The sequence below is a fragment of the Pongo pygmaeus genome, chromosome 12 (genome assembly GCF_028885625.2).
Source record: "Pongo pygmaeus isolate AG05252 chromosome 12, NHGRI_mPonPyg2-v2.0_pri, whole genome shotgun sequence".
In the NCBI taxonomy this organism is placed as follows: Eukaryota; Metazoa; Chordata; class Mammalia; order Primates; family Hominidae; genus Pongo; species Pongo pygmaeus.
In genome coordinates, this window is record NC_072385.2 from 60801737 (window position 1) to 60820496 (window position 18760).

Below are 18760 nucleotides of genomic sequence, written 5' to 3' on the forward strand. Positions count from 1 at the left end.
ACAGATTACACTGGTTTGAAGAGCGAGTCTAATTTGAGGAAATGGAGGCAGTAAGTATAGTGTGCTCTTTTAAGATCTTAACTGAGAAAAGGCAGGGGTGAGGGAAGGAGGGAAGAGGGAGGGAGGGAGAGAGAGAGAGAGAGAGAGAGAGAGAGAGAAAGGGAAGGGAAAGGATGCCAGAAGGAAATTTATCGGAAGAGAGATTTTCATTTAGTGCATTTTTTTTTCTTTAAAATAATGGGTTGTGTCGTTTTGTTAAGATGGGGGCATGTTTTGAAAGAAATCAGCTTCCCCCCACCAAAGAAAGTATTGATGGAATAACCTTCCTGGAGTGGAAGAGATATGAGATTTTTAGAACATAGGATTAGTCTTTCATTGAGATGACCTATCTATTTCATAGAGATAAGAAGGAACAAATATCAGGGTAGACAGAGATATAGACAGATTTGTGTATTGGAATGCAAGAAGTTAAGAATATTTTGTGCCTAATAAGCCTGAATTTTTTAAATGTAATACATGACAACACCATTTATTGTGAAAGGCAGTTGTAGGATTGAGATTGGCATCTTAAAGAGAATGGTGACAGTTTGGAAATGATGCTGTAAGTAATGGAAGAATGAGCTGATAAAAGACATACCAAAAGTTTGCATGGGTCTAGGGGTCCATATATTTATATAATTAGCTCCATCATAGCAAGCTTCTGCATGCTACCAAAGTTTAGCTATGAAGAGAAGGGATAAATAGGCAGCCAGTTCTAAATGCTTGATAGATGTAACTGAGCAGAGATGGGGCTGCTTTTGGTAAGGCTTATGTCTTTTTATTTTGAGGGTCACAACTTCATTACATCTTTTATCAATTCTAGGAACTTCACAACTATTTAAAAAATTTTTTACCTGTCTCTTATTTCTTACTGGAGCTCCCATTAAACCGGTCGTATTATCCATTCTCTTCTTTAGTGTTTTCCGTCTTTCGTCTTTCTGCATTTTGTACTTTTTATGTATACACCTCCTAGTTAAGTATTTTCCTTTCCATTTCTTGTTTCAAATAACAGTTGTTATAGTTTTTATTCTAAAAGTTCTATATTTCATTTCCAGTTTATCTATTTGTAAACCAAAAATAAAATTTTAAGGTGCCCCCACCATCTCAATGGACCCTTCTTCTCGGTCAAGGGCATTCCAGAGTTAACCTGAAAATCTGAGTCTGATGAGAAACATTTACAGTCTATTCTCTCTGCAGCCTGCTACTTGGAGGCTTCATCTGCATGATAAAACCTTGGTCTCTACAACCGCTTATTGTAACCCAGACATTCCTTTCTACTGATGATAACTCTTTCAGCCAGTTGCCAATCAGAAAAATTTTAAATCTATGTATGACCTGGAAGCCCTTCCCCACTTCAAATTGTCCTGCCCTTCCAGATCATACCAATCTAAATCTTACATGTATTGATTGATGTATTATGTCTTTCTAAAATGTATAATAGCAAGCTGTATCTCAATCACCTTGGACACATGTATCACCTCGGGCACATGTCATCAGGACCTCCTGAGGCTATGTCACAGGCGTGTTCTTAACCTTGGCAAAATAAACTTTGTAAGTTGACTGAGACCTGTCTCAGATATTTTGGGTTCATATATTCATTTTTGATAGTTTTTTTCTTTTCTTGGTAATTCCTTTTTATATTTCTTTAAACATCTTACACATTTATTTTTAATTTATACATATTAATTTTAAGCCATTGCAAGCCTGATTTTGCTATTTGTGTTTCTTCTGATTCTTGTTTTTATACTTTGTTTCCTTGTATGTTTTATGACTTTTGATACTTAAGTTCCAGTTCAAAGGAGTATTATTTGTGAGAATTCCTAGAAGTATAGGTTAAGGTATATTTCTCTGGAGAAGATTTGCCTTTGCTTCAGTCGGTTATTTGAGGGTATTAACAACCATGCTGGGACTACTTTAAAAATAAATTGTCAGTTGAGATTTCTCAGACCACAGAAGACTGATAATAGTATGAGTGTAGACCTCCCTTCTGTGAGAAGGCTGGCATGTACTTTCAAATTATCATGGGAGTTTTCTCCTTCCCTCACCCAGAGCCAACACCAGATAGGCAACTTTACTTGCAGTCTCCCTTTATGAGGAAATGTTTTTCTATTTTATCTTTTACTAATGATGTATTCTGGGGTATCTTCACTTCATTCATTTGAAGGCCTCTGATTTGACTCCCCATCTTGTGTGGGCAATAGGCCATGTCTCTTTTTCTCTGTATGGCTATAAAATAGAAGCATTAGGTCAGAGGTGATTAGAGAGATTAGGTTAGAGGTGGTTAGAGGTGATTAGGAGTTTGATAGTAGAAATGTTTTTCACAGAGTATCCAATCTTCGATACTGTTCATGGAACTTCATCCTATTTTGCCTGCTTTGTTCTTTATTATGTTTTAGGATGGAAACTATTCTGATGCTTTTCATCCATCCTCTTTCATGTACTTAATTGCTTATAGAGTTAAAGAGTTTTAAATTGTGGTCACTTTTGGCCATGGGGTATCAGCAAACAACCACTTATGGGTGAAATTGGACGAGGAGTTGAATGTGGTGTTGTTAGGTCTGGTTCTTTCTCGGAAAATTAGAAAAAGTGTGTGTGTGTGTTTGCGCGTGTGTATGTATGTATGTGTGTGTGTGAGGTATGTATATGTATATATGTGTCACCCACATATATAGCATATATACTATATATAATACATGCATTTATATATATAGTATACACAACATATACATCTACAAATGAGGTTACTTACGTTTATTAGGGTTTGATTCAGAGATTCTAGGAAACTTGCATGGTCTATTTTTTTAAGTCCACATTAAATCTACATGCATAAGTGGATCATGGCTATTCACTGCTGTGTTTCTACCATACTAGTGTTAACCATTATTGGTTTGTCTTTCTCTGTTAATAGCTTAATGATACCTATCATCGGAACCATAATGATAATTTTAAGTATGGAGACCGAAGTGTTCCAACAATTATTCATTTTTCTTTTTTCTCTCAGTAGAATCATGTTTCAATAATTCATACAGTCTCTTAATATTTACATATGCCTTCAGAGTAATTATTTAATTAAATATGTAGGGTGGCGCAAAAGTAATTGTGGTTTTGCCATTATTCTTAATGGCAAACGTTAAAAGTAGTGGCAAAACCGCAATTACTTTCCCCTTTAATGGCAAAAATTAAAAGTAATGGCAAAACCGCAATTACTTTTGCACCACCCTGCTACTTAATGTCTTTTGTAAAGAATCTGGAAGAGTTTTATCAACATGCCCCAGATTCAGACTCATTATGTTGATGATAGATACTAAGTGAACTGGTCATTTCATCTAGCTCCAACATCACATGTTTAAGTGTTAAACTTAACACACTGAATTACATGCAGTGAAACCAGAGCTAACCTTCCAAGTGTATTATAACTCCTAAACAACTGTATTAGTACTCTGCTTTCAGCAGTTTTCTAGGTTAGAGTCAATGAGTATCACCAGGCTGTAGAGGTACTTTTTTATATCTTATCTTATAATTGGCAGCAACATTCATGATCTAACTTTTATCTGCCAGATTTCATGACCACCACTGAAAGATGCAATGAAATAAAATCTTTTTGCACTTAACACAAATAGATACAAAGGACAAAGTGAAGCCACTAATAATCCTGTTTTGCCTTTATATCTTCAGTTACTGATGGTGATTACTTGTTCTAATAGTGCGACATTATCATAGTAGCAGTTACGGCAGTCTCTATGTTCTTAATTTGGAGTTTCCTCGTTTTCATTAGTTTATTTCCTAATAGTCTGTTGTTGATTTGACTGATGTTTTGTGACAATTTCCCCTTCTCTACTTTCCTGTGGTATTTAACCAAAACCAGGTTTTAGTAGGCCCTTTGGCTAGGTGTCAGTTGAAACTGCTCCACCCTGCTTTTATTCCTCTGGAAATAGCCATCATTGGGGTTTCCTTCCTGCTTTGAGAGAGATCTGCATCACAGCATTCTTTTGGTTATATGGGCTATCTTTGTGTGAAGCCAGTTGGATACCTTGGTATCTTCAGAGCTGGAGAAAGGATTTGAATGTATTTGATCTCCTGTGGCAGTACAAAAATATGTGGGTATAGTGTTCAGTTAGAATTCATGTTAATTAGCATATGCTTCTCCTGTCATTGATGATGATCTGATTGATCTCCTTCATCGTTATGCACCCAGAGCATCCAGATTACAATACTAAGGTTGGAATTCAACTGATAGACAAACTGAAGTAAGGAGAAGGGACTTTAAACTCCTTTTGACCTCCTGCAGTTTCTCTTTCAACATCATGGACAAATCTGTTTTTCCACTTTATTTTTAACATTTGGAATAAACAAAAATACTAATGATGCTTTTATGGAGCTTAATGAGAAGAAAATGTTTGGGGAATAAAACCATGACAGAAGTTTAAAAACATATATATGAAAAAGAAAAGACCAGAATAAACTCTGGAATTTTTCCTTGAATTAATCAAAAACAAAAACCAAAATGTTCAGTTCATTGTGTCTTGAAGTTCTCCGTGGTTCTGAAAACATCTCAACAGAAATGCTTTGTATTATGGGATACACTTTTGCATCCACCTCTGAAACAACTAGAAATCCTCATCAGTTAGTCTCCTACCTTTCTCCATCTTCATCATATATGGAGGACCTCCTCTGTGCCAGGCTGTGTGCCGAGAGGTAGAGATAAAGTGGGTAAGACATAGTCTCTCCCCACAAGGAGATTAGCATTCTAGTATGGGGAGATTGGCAAGTGAATGGACAATCAGATATAGTTTAATAAATTCTGTAAAAATGATGATCACCGAGGAGGAGCACATAATAGAATCTATGTGATTAGGGAAGGTTTCCCAGAAAAGGTGCAAGCTGAAAATTGAGGGGCAAATGGGAGTTACTCTTAACTAAATTAGAAGCAAAAGGAGAAGAATGGCCTAGGTCCAGGGAACAAGATTGCTTTGTAAAGTGTGTAGACTCTGACTTGCTCTTGGTTGTTTCTTTGATTTGCTTGTTACCTTTGAAGACTGAACAATGTTGCATCATTTAGGATACTTTCCTTTGCAAGTAGCAGAATATCAAGGGAAAGTGGCTTAAACAATGGGAAATTTATTAAGTCATATAACATGATGTTTGGAGATAGGGCTGTTTCAGGATTGCATCACTATCAAAGAGCCAAGTGTTTTCCATTTTCCCCTTTGCCATTCTAAGATTTTTTTTGGGCAATATCTTCTTCCTTTTCAGAATGGTTACTGCATCTTCAAACATTATGCTTTCACAGGACAATGTCTAAGGCAGGAAAAGCAATTTCTTTTCCTGAATGCTTCAGGAAAGAAAACCTTTTCTTGGACCCTCACTGCCAGATTTTCCTTCTCATTGGTGAGATAAGTGTGTCACTGACCACCGTATATTAACTGGTCACTCACAAAGAGAATGCAATTACCATGATTGGTTTACAGACTAATTAATATTTATCCTTTGTGGTAGGACAGAAATATCAGAATGAATTGGGACTCTTCCAATAGGAGGAAGAAGAGAATAGTTGTGTAGGCACAACTAATAGGCAACTTACTCATCTTTAAGTAGAAGTTTGTCTCTCTCTCTCTCTTTTTAAACCACTTAGCTTTGTGTTGGGCTTCATATTGCATTAGCTTTTTCTGTTTTCTTTGGGGGTCAGGCCTAATTGTATTTTAGCAAGTAATTAATTTTGATTAAGGCATTTAACTTGCCTTGGCCTCAGTTTCCTTGAGTGTACAATGAGAGCTTTGTATTCCATCTCTAAGACCTCTTTCAGCTAACATTTTGGGGGCCCATGCCACCTGCTTGCTTTCCTTGTTCTAAGAGATAGACTGATGCAGTAAAGAGGACACTTTCTAGCTATGTGAAGTTGGCAAGTTGCTTCATCTTCTTGGGTTACAGGTTTCTCATTTATAAAATGGGAATAATGTCTAATTTATAAGATGCATTGGATTTAAATGAAATAATACTTATAACATTATTTTTCCTCCTTCTTTGACAAGGAAATTTGAATTAATATAGGCTCTAAGGAAGTGATATAATCCTGTAGTGGTTCGGTACAGGTGAATGGTAAATATTTGTTCAATAGAATTACTCAAGTGCCATTTTATAAATTAAGATCTCTTAATATGCACATGAAATTTAGGTGGGATATGGATATAGTATCATTATGAAATCTAGAACTATGCACCAGATAGTTACACGAGGATAAATAATTTACTTTTTGCACAAACTGGTGGTTTATTTGGGGGTTTTTGGAAACCAGACTCCACATGGCAGCATTTATTTAGTTGAATCAAATTTAGGCTATAAAAAGTTTAGTTAATTTCCATATATTTCTTCTTGTTTGCCTTTTACTAAGTACTATAGTAAAGTATATACTTTACTAAGAATATTATTGAGATTATCACAAATATTTAAACTAGTGGTGCAGTTTATTGCATAGATTGTCTTGTTTAACTGCAACATAACCTGGACATGTCAAAAACCTATGCCTTTGTTCTCAAGATCCTGCTTTCTAATAGTAATGGAAATTTAAACATTAGAGTACCTTACATATCATTTAGTAATCAGCTATAAGTCTCTGACCAACAGGTATTATGGAATATAGTTTTTAGATTTTTAAGCAGTCCTGTTTACTTGTAAGGCCACATCATTTCAAGGAATGTTAGAAAGGGGCCATCACTAGATGGCAGTCTTTCTCTACCTTAAGGTATTTGTTAAAAGAAAAAAATGCCACACTTTGTTGGACTGCATTGTTGACTACTGATATTAGATTAGCTTCAGTAGTAAATTTCTGACCTTTTCAGTGTTTAAGTCTTGTTTATTTTTGTTTTTAGCCTTTTATATCTGATGGATATGTTGGTTAGCAAGGTGTTATATTTAAATATGCTTGAAATGCTGATTCATGGTGAACTGTTAGGTAGTGATCAGTTCATAATTGCCTTTTCCTTTGGTAGACAATTTGAAATAAAATCTTTAAATTTGTGGTTTTTAAGCTATTTGGTAACCAGATGGAAACTATGGGAAACTTTTTTTCTTAAAAATGCTTATGTACATCTACCTATATATACAAAATCCGCATAGGATCTGGGAATCATGGATTTCCTGAAACATACCTATGGAACACAAAGTCTTTTAAATATAGTCTTTATCCCCTGTTTTAAATATGGGTGTTTTACATTTTATTCTTTCTTTTTTTTTTAATTCTCAAAATACTCTGGGAATCTACTGCAAACCTTTCATGTTATTCTGCATAATAATTAAAGAGAACATTACAATCATAATGGTCCTAAGATAGGAGTAACAGATGGAGAGTAGTGATAAGCAGGTAGAAACTTTATTAACTTGTGTTTTATTTTGTTTTTTAAAGAGATGGGATCTCACTATGTTGACCAGGCTGGTTTCGAGCTCCTGGCCTCAAAGCAATCCCTCTATCTTGGCCTCCCAAAGTGCTGGGATTACAGGTGTGGGCCACCACCCCTGATCCATTAACTTGTTTTGAACTACTGCCTATTTATACTATTCTACAAATGTATGATCTTAGCATTATTGACTAAACTTGAAAGTGGAGGCGAATTGTAGATACTTAAAGCTAAGCTAGTACTTTTAAGAGAATTGTAATTGATTGCTTCCTGTTTTCTAGATGAGAAAGTTGAGGGTCAGAGAGATTAACTGGACTGGCCAAAGACCTATATATAGCAAGCTAATTACAGTGCTAAGATGAAGGCCACATAGTCAGGCAGCTAAAATCCACATTTCCTTTCTTAGGTTTTTGATTTTTTTTTTCTTTAAATGGGAAGATCAGAGAGCCTAGGGAGGCATTATTAATATAAGTTCTGCATTTCTTAACTTTGGAATTTGCTTTTCTGTGAGGTTGTCTTTTGTGACCTTACTGTAGATCTCTGGAGGGAAGAAATGAAAAGAAGTTTTACCCAGTAGAATGAACTATACTTGCCATTTAACTTAGAAGTATATTGAGTCAAGTCAGGGTGTACTGAATTTGAAACCAAGAGATTGTCTACTATTGAATAATATATCAGCTTATGCAATTTACATTGAGGAGTTTTCGGTGATTCTTCGCGTTTTCCAAGTGTCAAGGTAAATGAGTATCTTTACATGGAAACCTTTCTTTTCCTTTCCTTTGAAAAGGGGAAAAGTGTATTTGAGATTACTTGAAATGTCAATGGTAGATTCTCTTATGTATTCCAAACAGCTTTTTCAGGCAAGTGGTTATTCTACAGTTTTCCTACTTGTCAAAGCAGAGATTGTTTATAATTTATTTGACAATCTCCCTTTATTTCAAAGGAAGGAGAATGAATCCAGATTGCTCTGCCTTTTCTGAAGTCAGTGTTCAGAATCTTGACTGGAAGCCAAACATGTACAGTCATATGTTGCTTAGCAGAGAGGATATTTTCTGAAAAATGTGTCATTAGGTGATTTCATTGTTGTGTGAACATCATAGAGTATACTTACACAAGCCTAGATGGTATATAGCCTACTACACACCTAGGCTATATGATGTAGCCTATTGCTACTAGGCTGCAAACCTGTACAGTATGTTGCTGTACTTAATACTGTAGGCAGTTATAACATACTGGTAAGTATTTGTATATCTAAATATAGAAAAGGTAATGTGTTGCACTACAATACAAAGCCTATGACTTCACTAGATAATACAATGGGACCACCATTATATATGTGGTCCATCGTTAACTAAAACATTATTATGCAGTGCATGACTATTCGGTTCATCTATGGTTACTGCTGAGTTTCGGGTGGTAGAACTGACCTTCTGAAGGGGGGCGTGGTTTCTGATCCACAGGATCAGGATAGTGATCCAGTACCCAGAAAGGATTATAGAACCAGAAAATGTTGGCAATGAGCAAATGAGTATTTCTTGAACAAATGTCAGAAATCAAAGAGTCCTTAGAGATAGTGTTAGTCATTCTTTAGTCAATGAATGTTTACTTATTGTCTACTACCTGTCTGGCACTGTTATAGAGGTACAGTATGACAGACAAAATTCTTGCCCTTGAACTTATAATCTAGTTGAGGTGGGTTGTGGGGAGGCAGAGATAGACAACATATCATGGACGGTGAGAAGGAAGAGATTGTTCAAAGGTATAGGGGATGAGCATTACTAGTATAAGAGCTGCAAAAACAAAATTCTTGAGGCAGGAAGAGGCGTTAAAAAAAAGCCAGGGTAGCTGGAACATAGAGGATGGAAGGGAATTTGGGTGGGAACTAGAGAGAGGAGAGAAATGAGGTTAGAGAGGTAATGTGAGGTTACATTATGTAGGGCCTTACAGGCAGCAGTAAAGAATCAAGATTTTAATTCTGATCATTTTCATTACTGTGTGGAGTGTCTGTTTTGGGGCAGGGGGTGGAGTAGATGGAATGTGCAGAATGGAGACTGTTAGGAGGCTGTTGCATTGGTCCATTGTGGTGGTAGTATAGATTTAGATCATGTTTTAGTGGAAATGGTGGAATATGGTAAATGTTAAGACATGTTTAGGAGGTTGAGTTGTCAGGACTTATTAATGTATTGGATAGGGTATGTGATGGAAAGAGATAGATTAGGAGTCATTCCTAGATTTTTGGCTTGGGCAACTGTATAGTGCCTTTAGCTGTGATGGGATGGATAGGTGGTTGGGAAATTTGAGGAGGAACAGGTATGGGAGTGGAGATATGTTAGTAATAAATATTTTTTTTTCTATGTTAAATACTGAGATGGCTTTTAAAAACCCAGTTGGAATTAAATAGTAGCTGGATATTTGAATCTAGTGCTCAGGGAAATGCTCTGAATTATAGATTAGGAAATCAGCACTACAGAGATGATATTTTAAAGCCATGGAATTAGATGGCTTCGCTTAATGAGAGAGCATAGGTGGAGAAGAGAAGTTTTAGGAATACTTCGGAATGTAATAGAGGAGGAGGAGCTGAGAATGGAGATTGAGAAGGCACATCAGTGAGAGGTTAAGAAACATGTTAGTGTGGTATCATTGAAGTCTACGGGAGAGAGTGTTTAAAGAAGGAGAGAATATAAAACCATATCAAATGCTGCTATTAGGTGGAGTACAATGAATACTTTAGTAAGGCAAAGAAGTGAGGAAGTGGAAGGGAGTTTTGCTGGGAAGGGGAGGGGGATGCGTAGTTAAGGGCAGGATTTAAAAAGACATGTATAGGCTGTGCGTGGTGGCTCATGCCTGTAATCTCAGCACTTTGGGAGGCAAAGGTGTGAGGACTGTCCAAGGCCAGGAGTTCAAGATCAACCTGGCCAACATATTGAGACTTCATCTTTCATTAAAAAAATAAAAACAATTATATTTAAAGAAAAGTCATGTTTATATACCCATGAGAATCATCTAGTAAAGAGGGAGAAATATATGTTACCGAGGAGGGATAAATGGGAAAACTTGCAGGAATAAAATTCTTGAGACAACAAGAGGGACTGAATTGTAGATAAGAGCTTGGAACACTTATTTTATCGTTACTGATGGGTGGAGAGTAGGAGCTACAAATGTAAAGTAGACTGGTTGATTTTAATGAGGGAAGAGGAGGTAGTTCTTTCTGTCTGTTTTTTTCTGTAAAGTATATAGTCAGATCAGCAGCTGAGGCTGAAGGTATGAACATTTGAGGAGAGGACAAGGTAAGGTTCCCACACATAAGTACTTTAGAATACAAAGTGATTTTTCTGGGATGTGAGATGGGGGAATAGTTGTAGTAGAATTATCTAGCGATATTGACTGCCTAATTTAGATTTGTAGTTACATGGCTACCCTGAGTCTAGCCAGCACAGCTGTGTGTTTTTTCTCTAGCTGTGTTCAATTTCTTGAATATGCTCATGGAGCAATTGGATAGTTGAATTTAACTAAAATTGAGCATTTCTAGACTAGTTAAATTGAGAAAGAAAGATACAAGGGAGTTGTAATTCAGTCTTTTAATTTTATAATGAGAATTTTGTGACAAATACTGTCAGGCACTCAAATATTTTGGAATGAATAAGAAAGCAAAAGTTTGGATTTTCCTTAAAAATACTCATTTAACAATGAGGCATGTTAATATACAATTGGATTATTTTGTGGCTTATGTGCCCTAAATTTGCTTCTGGATTTATAATTTTGTTTTTCCTTCTTAGAAGTAACCATGGTATAATCTTCGTGCCATTTTTTTTTAAAGGTCTGTTTATGATGGTGAAGAACATGGACGTTTCATGGAGAAGCTTGAAACTCGTATCCGTAATCACGACCGAGAAATTGAGAAAATGTGCAACTTTCATTACCAGGGCTTTGTGGACTCTATAACTGAACTGCTGAAAGTGAGAGGAGAAGCCCAGAAACTCAAAGTAAGAAGGCTCTAAGAGATACTGTTTCTCCCTCCTGTGTTGGGGTTTTGATTAGGATTAAAGGATTAAGGATTATAACGCAGAACACATATTTGTAGTGAAGATTTTTGTATAATTAGAAAGGAATTTATACTGAAACGTACATTCTTGAGAGTATGGCTTTTTAGCTAAAAAGAATACCCCCCACCTTTTTTTTTGAGGCGGAGTCTCGCTCTGTCGCCCAGGCTGGAGTGCAGTGGTGCGATCTCGGTTCACTGCAAGCTCCGTCTCCCGGGTTCACGCCATTCTCCTGCCTCAGCCTCCCTAATAGCTGGGATTACAGGCGCCCGCCACCACGCCCGGCTAATTTTTTTTGTATTTTTAGTAGAGACGGAGTTTCACCGTGTTAGCCAGGATGGTCTCGATCCCCTGACGTCGTGATCTGCCCGCCTCGGCCTCCCAAGGTGCTGGGAGTACAGGCGTGAGCCACCACGCCCAGCCAAGATTACCCTTTTAAAGTTATATTTTAATTGGGATAACTGCGTGTGGACCAGAACCAGTGATCAGTAGCTGGTTCTTTTAAACAGAAACTCAGTTTGACTCTTCATGTTTCTGTTTCCTTGCTGGATAAAAGTTATCATTGTAGAATGATAGAATTTCAAGGCATTGCTATAAAATTCTTTGTAGCATGCCACCTAGGCCAAAAGAAAAAAACCATTGGTTGTTGTGGAGGGTCTTCTACCAAAGAATGAAGGTTATTTCCCGGTGTGGCCGATTAAGGTCCAGGAAGGAGGCTAGGCACATTTGGTCCCTGGCATAGCAAAGTCACTTATCTTAGATAACTCACTTTGCTTATTGATCTTAAATCTAACTACTTCAGTAAGCTCTTCTGTTATTTCTAATAATTTATATGTAGTTGGAGTTTTCTATGTAAACACTCCTCATATGATCTGTAAGTAATAACAGTTTTATTTTCTTCTTTCAAGTCCTTATGCTTTTAATTCTTTTTTTCTTATTGAAATTTGAATTAGAATCCTAAAAGGATTTTCCTGGGCATGGGGTTAACTTGACAGTAAGTGTAAAATTCGTTTAAAAAATATATTGGTAAGGAAAGCAAAGAAACAGTTTTACTGAGGGGCAAAGTGGGCTGTCAGACATTACATTGTATTCTAAAGCTATAATAATTTAAAAACTCAATTGATTGCAGATAGTTTCATGACCTAAATCACATGAAACTATCAAATTTCTTATTTTATTTAGCATGAATTTTTGTGTTTTGCTGCAGAAATATTAGCATGTTTGATTATATGGTGCTATCCTAGTCCCCATTGGGTGGGGGTATTATGTAATATACAATATTTACCTTAATATCTTTAAAAAATTTCCAAAATTCTTAAGTTTAAACGCATTAGGTCCTAAGGTTTAAAAAAGAATTTATGGACCTGTACAACAGTATCCAGCCATCTTAAGAAATTATATTGCCATCACAATTAAATCTCTCAATAGTACCCCTCTCAGTTGCTTTCTCTACTCTAGAGGTAACAGTCTTTTGATTTATTGTTAATGTTCTTTAATGCTTAACTATTTTCATTTAAAGTAAGTTAGGTCTTTTCCTTATTCAACATACTGAAATTAATTTCAGAGGAACTAAAAAGTTAAATGTAAAAAATAAAACCATGAAAGAACTAGTAGAAAATATAGGTGAATATTTATATTATTTTGAGACATTTCCAAACAAAATTTCTAAACCAGAAAGAAAAAATTGATAGATGTAACAACATTAAAAGGAAAGAACTTATTCTACCTACAAATTAAAACTTAAAAGGCAAATAATAAAAAATACTTACAAACACATATGGCAAATTGTTGATATCCTTATATATGAAGATTCTTGATAAATTAATAGGAAAAATGTGAACATTCTAATAGAAAAATGAGAAATACACAATAACGTACAGTTTACATAGGAAGAAATACAAAGGAGCTCTACAATTTAGAAAAAAATTAAAGGAATGCAAATTTAAACAATAAGGTGCCAATACTTAAAACCCCACGTAATTTTAGGATTTATTCTAAGGCTGTAAGTGCATGTACAAGGATGTTCATATGATGTTTTCTTTTAATAGGTAAAACTTAAAAGTGTTCCTAACATCACTTAATAGAGGATTACTAAAAGAAATTGTGGTGCATCTATTTGAAATAATAATAAACTACAGTATAGAGGATATTTGACATGGGAAAGTATTAGAGATGTTTGCTTAATGTATAAAGCTGATTAAAATGTATGAACAGTATGACTATTTTTATAAACTAAATGCACATACTTTACATGTAAATAAATAAGCATTAAAGAAGATTAGAAGACTATATACCAAAATGTTATCAATAATCCCTTGATAATAAATAATTTTAATGTTTTCATTCTTGGGCCTTATGCCTCAGCCTCCCAGGTAGCTAGGACTACAGGTGTGTACCACCATGCCTGGCCAATTTTTGAATTTTTAGTAGAGATGGGGTTTTGCCATATTGGCCAGGCTGGTCTTGAACTCCTGTCCTCAAGTGATCTGACCGTCTCAGCCTCCCAAAGTGTTGGTATTATAGGCATGAACCACCATGCCTGACCATATTACAGAATCTTAATAGTGTGTCTTTCTATGTATTGGTCTATACATTTGTAATCCTTAAATTTTGTGGGCTGATAAGCCTCAGCTGGACAAAAGTATCTGAAATGCTTTTCTTTGTATTTTAAGTTTCCTGCAGTTTCAACTGACAATTTTGAATGTTCATTAGAAAACTCAGTGTTAAAGTGTACATATTTAAAACAAAATTTTCATTCAATATGGGAAAATGATAAGTTGAAATCCATGTTAAAAAATGAGGAAGACTAAAACTAAGGAGATGGTGAAGAAGGGGCAGACTGCAGAGATGCTTATGAGATATGGTATCTCATATATCTGGAATAGAGCCCATGACTCTTAGGTTTCTGGTTTGGGTGACTCAGTAGTTGGTAGTTCTAGTCATTCATATGGGGAATGAAATGGAGAGGGCCAGAATCTCATGAATAGTTTGAATCTTCTTTCTGAAAAATGTATACATGCATGAGAACATGAGAGTGTAAATTGAGAACAATTTCTGATGACTTCATAGAGAAGCCCATAGAGTGAGTCCTCTAGGGCATGCTTCCCAACCCTTTTCTTGTCACAGCACACATAGAAAGTCATATTTGAATGGCAGGCACCTAAGAATAAGCTAGAGTGTTTTTAGGGGAACATGAGGCTTGTTTTAAAAAAATCTTTACATTTTCTTTATGTATTATAATAAGAAAAATAAAATACAGAGTATTAGGATATATTACAAATATATAGAAATGTTCTAAACATATAGAACTGTTCTAAACATTCTAAAATGTTTCATCATTTTAAAATGAGAAACTTGAACTTGCTACCGTAAAATAACTTTTTTTTTTTTGAGACAGAGTCTTGCTCTGTTGCCTAGGCTAGAGTGCAGCAGCGTGATCTTGGTTCACTGCAACCTGTGCTTCCCAGGTTCAAGCGATTATCCTTCCTCAGCCTCCCAAATAGCTGGAATTACAGGTGCACCACCATGCCTGGCTAATTTTTGTATTTTTGGTAGAGACGGGGTTTCACCATGTTGACCAGGCTGGTCTGGGACTCCTCAGCCTAGGAGTTCTGCCCACCTCAGCCTCTCAAAGTGCTGGGATTACAGGTCTGAGCCACTGCACTCAGCCTGAAATAACTTTTTAAATATTTAGTTTTCTGCTTAAAATGACTATATGCCATGCAAATGTAATCAAGAATTTAAAAATGATAACCTCTTTGAATTTCTCATAGACACTATTCAAGAGAAACTTTTCTTATAAGTAGGTGATACAAAACACTGAATTATTTCTACATCTATTAAAAAAGTGAACCATCTGAAAGTATATTAAAGAACTTTTTTTTTTTTTTAATTTTTTTTGAGGCAGAGTCTCACTCTGTTGCCCAGGCTAGAGCTCAGTGGCACAATCTTGGCTCACTGCAACATCTGCCTCCTGGGTTCAAGTGATTCTTGTGCCTCATGCCTCAGCCTCCCAAGTAGCTAGGACTACAGGCATGTACCACCATGCCTGGCCAATTTTTGTATTATTAGTAGAGAGGAGGTTTTGCCGTGTTGGCCAGGCTGATCTTGAACTCCTGTCCTCGAGTGATCTGACCATCTCAGCCTCCCAAAGTGTTGGTATCAGCCTCCCAAAGTGTTGGCATGAACCACCATGTCTGGCCATATTAAAGAATCTTAATAGTGCGTCTTTCTATTTATTGGTCCATACATTTGTAATCCTTAAATTTTGTGGGCTGATCAGCCTTAGCTGGACAAAAGTATCTGAAATGCATGAAAACAAAGATATGGGGTTTCCTGCCAGGACCTGTGTATGCTATTTGTCCTCACCTAGCCATCCCATCTTCCTATACTCATCTTGGGCTGTTCTTTTCTATGCTTCTTAGATACCTCTATCCCACACTTCTCCCATAGCTCCTTGGTGCCCTGGTCCATGATAGTCAGCACAATGTTTTGTCTCTGGTTATCGAAGTAGTCATGTGGTGGAATACCTCCTTGGCAGGGTAGTACTGAATATAGCTCATAATGCTCCTGAATTGCTGATATCACTTGCTGGTTGGTACTCATCTTCTTTTCCTCTTACTTCCCTTGCCCGCCATCAAATTTCTTCAAGTTGCAAATTCCTTCAACTTGCTGAGGATGCCCCAGCAGGAATACTTGAACTGGAGGCTACTGGTTTAGGGTTTTAGTCTGTTTCAGGCTCCACCCAGTTACTTTGAGGGCAGAGGGGATTAATGTCTAGCAGGACACCTGGGACACTCTGCTCTAGGGGGATCCATTTGACCTAGGTTCAGAATCTATGAAATAAAAAGTTTCCTGAACTCTAGAAAATAGTTTAGACAATGTAAAAAGTATTAACAACTGTCAATCCTATTTCAACATACCAGTGAAAAGAAATTGTAATCTAAGATGCCCATTATTTCTTTTGATTCTCAGTGTATACATACACACACTTATCTTCTTTGAAATAAATGAAGTAGCATCCTAGACAGCTGGTATAGTTTCTTTTTTTTTTTTATTTTTTTTTAGTTTTTTGAGACAGGTGTTGCTCTGTCAACCCAGTCTGGAGTGCAGTGGCATGATCTCGGCTCACTGCAACCTTTGCCTCCCAAGTTCAAGTGGTTCTCCTGCTCAGCCTCCTAAGTAGCTGGGACTACAGGTGCATGCCACCACACCCAGCTAATTTTTGTATTTTTGTAGAGATGGGGTTTCACCATGTTGGCCAGGCTGGTCTCGAACTCCTGGCCTCAAATGATCTGCTGCCTCAGCCTCCCAGAATGCTGGGATTATAGGCGTGAGCCACTGCTCCTGGCCTTTTTTTATTGTTACGCATTGAAATAGTTATTGAATGGTATTGACACAGTTATTATCTTTATTTATTTTTTTGAGACAGAGTTTCGCTCTTTTGCCCAGGCTAGAGTGAAGTGGCATGATCTTGGCTCACTGCAACCTCCACCCCTGCAACCCGTGTCCCCCCACCGGGTTCAAGTGATTTTCCTGCCTCAGCCTCCCAAGTAGCTGGGATTATAGGCATGCACTACCATGCCCAGCTAATTTTTGTATTTTTAGTAGAGACTGGGTTTCACCATGTTGGCCAGGCTGGTCTCAAACTCCTGACCTCAGGTTGATCCACCTGACAAGGCCTCCCAAAGTGCTAGGATTACAGGTGTGAGCCACTGCACCCAGCCCACAGTTATTATCTTTCTTACTGGAATCATTCATTAGGTTCCTAGGGATATGTTTTAGGTCCATGGTTTGCATGAAATTAATTTAGTGTGCCTTGATCAGTATTTTTGACAAAAACTGAAATTAAATATAATCGAATTGAATAGAAAACAAGAGAGTGCATTACATGTACTAAGGATAAACATTGTTTCTTGAAAATTGTGTGTGTGTTCCCTATACTTGTGTACTGAGTTGCAATGGAAAATGTATTTTTTACAGTGAGTTTAAGGTGAAAAAAAGTGAGAAATGTTGCCTTCATAAGGCAAACAAGGCTACTCTAGTAGATAATGTTGCTGAATGTAGGAGTATTATGGAGGGTTGTATTTTAGGAGACCTCCAGTTTAGGATAAAAAATATCTAATTTATTGTTGAATAACTACTGTAATGGGGATAGCATTATCACCCAAGGAAGCCCGTATGATTTTTATTCACATTGCTTGAACACTTTTTCTTATATTGAGCTGAATACTGTTTTCTAGTAACAAACATTGGTTTGAGTAATAAGCTCTATTTTTAGGGAGCCACTTTACTTCTGATAGCTCTTCAGATAGTTGAAGGGCAGCCATTGTTTAAGTATGGTTTATAGTATATAGGGTCCAGGTATGGGGTATAGTGTCTCCAAGTGAATATTTTTCCCCTTTCTTGGCTAAAAATGGCTTCATCTGTTTTTCCTGTGGTATAGCTTTGACTCCCTCTGCAAATGTGTTCACCTCTAACCATGCTTCATCTTGTAAAGCCCTTCTTAAAATGTGGCATCCAATTGTAAATTTCATAGTGTGGTATTACTACTACCTTACCATCACGTTTATTCTACACCAGGGGTTAGCAAACTCTGTCTCTTAGGCCAAATCCAGCTTGCCTCCTGTTTGTATAAATAAAGTTTTATCGGAACAGAGCCATGACCTTTCATTTACCTTTATTTTCTTTATGGCTGCATTCCTGCTACAGAGGTAGAGTTGAATAGTTACAACAGAGATTGTATGGCTTGCAAAGCCTAAAATATTTACCATCTAGCCCTTTATGGAAACAGATTGCTGACCCCCTTTTAGACAATGCTTCCATTAACATTGTCTTAGATGTGCATTTTGGACGGCTTTATCACTCTTAATTTGCATTGAGCTCAGCGCAATAAAACCACAAAGTGTTTCACATGTGGTGCCATTAATTAAATAATAAAGAGGGAATTTGCTGGTTTCTTGCCTCCCTTTCTGGTACTTTAAAGAGGCTTCCTGGAGGAGTTCAGATTTCATTTTGGCTTTGGATGGAGGTGCATATGGTAATCTGCTTTGAATGATAGTCCAGGTATAGTGTATCATTCAGAGCAGTGATTTCAAAAGTGTGTTCATTTAAAAAACTAGCTCCTTGAGAAGATCTTCAGTTAAAGGGTATTATGTTAGATAAATTTGGAAAACATCCTATATGATATCCCTTTCTTGGGCATTTACAGTGTACATGTGTGCTCGCATGTTCATGGCTGTGTGCATGTGCAGAGTACCTGCTAACTAACACTTCTTGATGTCCTAAGGG

General features: G+C 36.7%; 1 protein-coding gene across 4 annotated transcripts in view; it reads left to right on the plus strand.

Annotated features, from left to right (window-relative positions):
* The window catches only part of EXOC6B (exocyst complex component 6B), a 661647-nt gene that overhangs the window by 73523 nt on the left and 569364 nt on the right, over positions 1 to 18760 (plus strand). For all 4 annotated transcript variants that reach the window (XM_054473677.2, XM_054473671.2, XM_063649356.1 and 1 more), the window contains exon 2: positions 11248 to 11413. In XM_054473677.2, the coding sequence (XP_054329652.1) occupies positions 11248 to 11413 (166 nt within the window). The remainder of the gene's footprint in view (positions 1 to 11247; positions 11414 to 18760) is intronic.